General features: G+C 46.3%; 1 protein-coding gene across 1 annotated transcript; it reads left to right on the top strand.

Moving 5' to 3' along the window:
* The first annotated feature begins 534 nt into the window (after positions 1 to 534).
* ADO (2-aminoethanethiol dioxygenase) lies at positions 535 to 3,016 on the top strand. Its single transcript, XM_063434948.1, has one exon. It carries the CDS (start codon positions 734 to 736, stop codon positions 1,544 to 1,546), a length of 813 nt encoding a protein of 270 aa, XP_063291018.1. The 5' UTR covers positions 535 to 733; the 3' UTR covers positions 1,547 to 3,016.
* The last annotated feature ends 294 nt before the right edge of the window (positions 3,017 to 3,310 follow it).

The raw sequence follows: 3,310 nt of genomic DNA, 5'->3' as shown, positions 1-3,310 counted from the left end.
GGCAACTTAAGATCATGACTTTTATTTAAAAAATATAAATTAAAAAAATAGCAGGCGAAATAATTATTATAATTATTCTGGACTGGTTCATGATAACTTATAACCATGAATTTTAGAATAAAAAAATAGCCTTATTTACAGCACAATCTGTTCAATACAACTTAAACAACCGTGATAGTACACTACAACACCAACTCTTCAAAAACAAGGCAATGTCAAAGTCAATGGACTTTAGCACAAATCATAGGGAACGACCCTCCCAGCTTCACAGAGCAGAGCGTCCGGCCTTCCCAAGTGCTGCCGGGAAATGTAGTTCCGCCTTATGCATAACCTTATGCATAATCTTGTTATCCCCCCTATTAACCCTCTGTTTCTGACACAGCCACAGAGCCGCCTCCTGTACCACTAACTCTGCGGGGTAGAGAGTTTTAAACTGGCTCCAGCAGGCTGCAAACAGGTAAGACAGGTTTAGCGCAGGACTACACCTCCCAGAATGCATTGCAGGCAGCGCGTCGCAGGCGAGCTGGAGACGTGTGTGCGCTATTTGCATGAATGGGTGGCGGATCCCGTGCAGCCTGCTGCCACTACTTCCCAACGGAGAGAGCCCAGCTGCCGCACACAGAGAGGGAGAGAGGGCTCCCCTGGAGAGCGCACCGATTCAGCGTCACTCTTAGTACATCGCGCGGCATGTCCCGTTAGAGAGAGCGCGGTGTCACAGAGCTGCCCACGGGAGATGCCTCGGGACGAGATGAACTCTCTGATCCAGAAGATCGCCCGCCAGGCCCGGCTCACCTTCCGCGGAGTCGGCGGCGGGGGCCCCGAGGGCCACAAGAGCTTCTCGGAGAACGTGGGCCAGCTGCGGAAGCTGGTGGGCGAGATCCGAGCCGAGGACCTGAAGATCCGGCCCCGCAAGAACGGCCAGGCCCCCATCTCGGTGCCGCACAACCCCCCCGTCACCTACATGCACATCTGCGAGACGGACTGCTTCAGCATGGGGGTCTTCCTGCTCAAGGGGGGGACCTGCATCCCCCTGCACGACCACCCCGGGATGCACGGCATGCTCAAAGTGCTCTACGGCAAGGTGCGCATCAGCGGCTTCGACAAGGTGGTGGACGCCCAGGCTCCCGCGGGCCCCAAGGAGCCCCAGTTCCAGCCGCCGCTCCTGCCCTATCAGCGCGCGGCGCTCCGCAGGGCTGTGCTGCGCTCCGCGGGGGACTTTAGCGACAGCAGCGCCCCCTGCCTGCTGAGCCCGCACCACGACAACCTGCACCAGATCAGCGCGGTGGACGGGCCCGCCGCTTTCCTGGACATCCTGGCACCGCCATACGACCCGGACGACGGCAGGGACTGTCACTACTACAAGCTGCTACAGCCGGCCCCTTCTTCCTCCCCCGCAGAACCGGCTGGGAGGCCAGAGGGAGATGGCCCCCACCAGGCTGACGCCTCTGGGCTGCACTCTAGGGAGGTGTGGCTGCTAGAAATACCCCAACCTGATGATTTCTGGTGTGGGGGTGAACCCTACCCAGGCCCCAAGGTCACCATTTGAACACAATCCCTAAAAAAAAAAATATATATATATATATATCAAAGTACCACAACCTGGTTATTTCTGGTGTGGGGGTGAGCCCTGTCATGGGCATCCATCAAAACATCCTTCCTTTAAAAAAACTAAAAACACATGGATCTGTTTAACAACCTATCCCCAAATATTTGCAAAGCACCACTCCCATACCATACAAGCTGGGAGGAGGAGAGGTCCTGGCTACTAAAAAGGATCTGTCCTTAGGGACCACATTAAACACCAACCCACTACAGGGGGTGAAGATGGTCAGTCACCTGGATGAGCAACAGAAGAGTTTGGGATAAGGTTGCATTGTTTCCCACTGCCAATTGTTTTCAGACTGGTCTTGATGCACATATTTTTGTTTTTTGGCTGATGAAATTTTACAGTTATTATAGACCTGGTTTTGTAGGAAATGTGCTTATTTGGCATGATGCAGTAAATGCTTGAAACCAGTGCTGTTCATGTCAGGTTATTATGATGTTTATGCTTCCTTAATGTATTATTTTTAAGGAGTACAAATAGTAAATGACAAGCACTGCCCCTCCCCTGACTTCCTGCAGCTGCTTAGGACATTTAACCTCCCCCACCACCACCATAAAACATCACCAGACCTCACAAAACTATCACTGGTATATGTATAAGGATTCTGAAATTGGTGTTTTAGGTATACTCCATAAGTAGCAATTGGAAGGCACAGAAAACGTGTTTTGTTTTGCTTGTTGGTGTGGGATCTAAACCATAATATATTTCATGTGAAATAATATAATTATTGTGCCTTTGAATTATTGGGATCCTGTATCCTAAAATTATTTAACAGGATAGCTTTCGAGCAATTTAATGTTACTTAAAAAAATACCAGTAATAGTTTGTATCATAAAGTATATGTAAAAGAGTAATCTGGGGGGGGGGGGGCGTTACAACTTGGCTCAACAGATTTTGAATGTAATTTCTCTTAAACCCTTCAGGGATATGTTTAGGTATATCCTATGTTCTCATAACAGCCCTGAAAGGGTGTGTTATTTGTCAGTGACCATAGACGCATTGAAAGACGTACTCCTTTCAGCAACAGGTGGTCTAGTTTTTACAAAAGTAATGGAAAACGTACCTTTTGTGTGCATACATTATGCATACAGAAACTTCATGTGAGGAGGGCAGTGACCTGAGTTCATTTGCCTTTCTAGTAAACAGAAATCCCCAATCTGCCCCTTACTGCCTCATATCCTTTTCACGGATATGTATGACTACAGCACTTGTATTACAAGCCATACTTATTTTCTGCCATATGTTATTAAACATTTTAATTTGTACCCTGCTGCGTGAGCAAAATATTTAAATTTTAAGTATGGCACACAGTTCTGTAGTTTGTATTATGGTTAAGTTATTGAAACCTGTGTACTGCCTGTGTTTTGTGTTCTTTCCCATACTAGGAATAAACGTTTATATAATATGCTATTTACTGACTGAATAATATCTTTGGGGTTAAGCTGTAGTGTGTGTTTGTTTTTTTTGTTTTGTTTTGTTTTTACAGAAAATGAAACCTGAATTTGATTTCAATACTTTTTGTTTACTAGTCAGAAATATACTCTGCAGAGTGATTTATGTCTCAGGTTTATAATCTCAAACGATAGAATTATTCCTTAAGTAAGATTTTAAAATAAGGGGGCTCAACTATGTTTTTGAAAAAGTTTTAATCTTTTGCTTCAGCATATAGTATCATGCACACCATTGCACTGTTCTTATACATAT

Source organism: Pelobates fuscus, chromosome 10 (assembly GCF_036172605.1).
Source record: "Pelobates fuscus isolate aPelFus1 chromosome 10, aPelFus1.pri, whole genome shotgun sequence".
In the NCBI taxonomy this organism is placed as follows: Eukaryota; Metazoa; Chordata; class Amphibia; order Anura; family Pelobatidae; genus Pelobates; species Pelobates fuscus.
The sequence above is the reverse complement of the archived record's forward strand: the minus strand, read 5'-3'. Positions and strand labels throughout refer to the sequence as shown.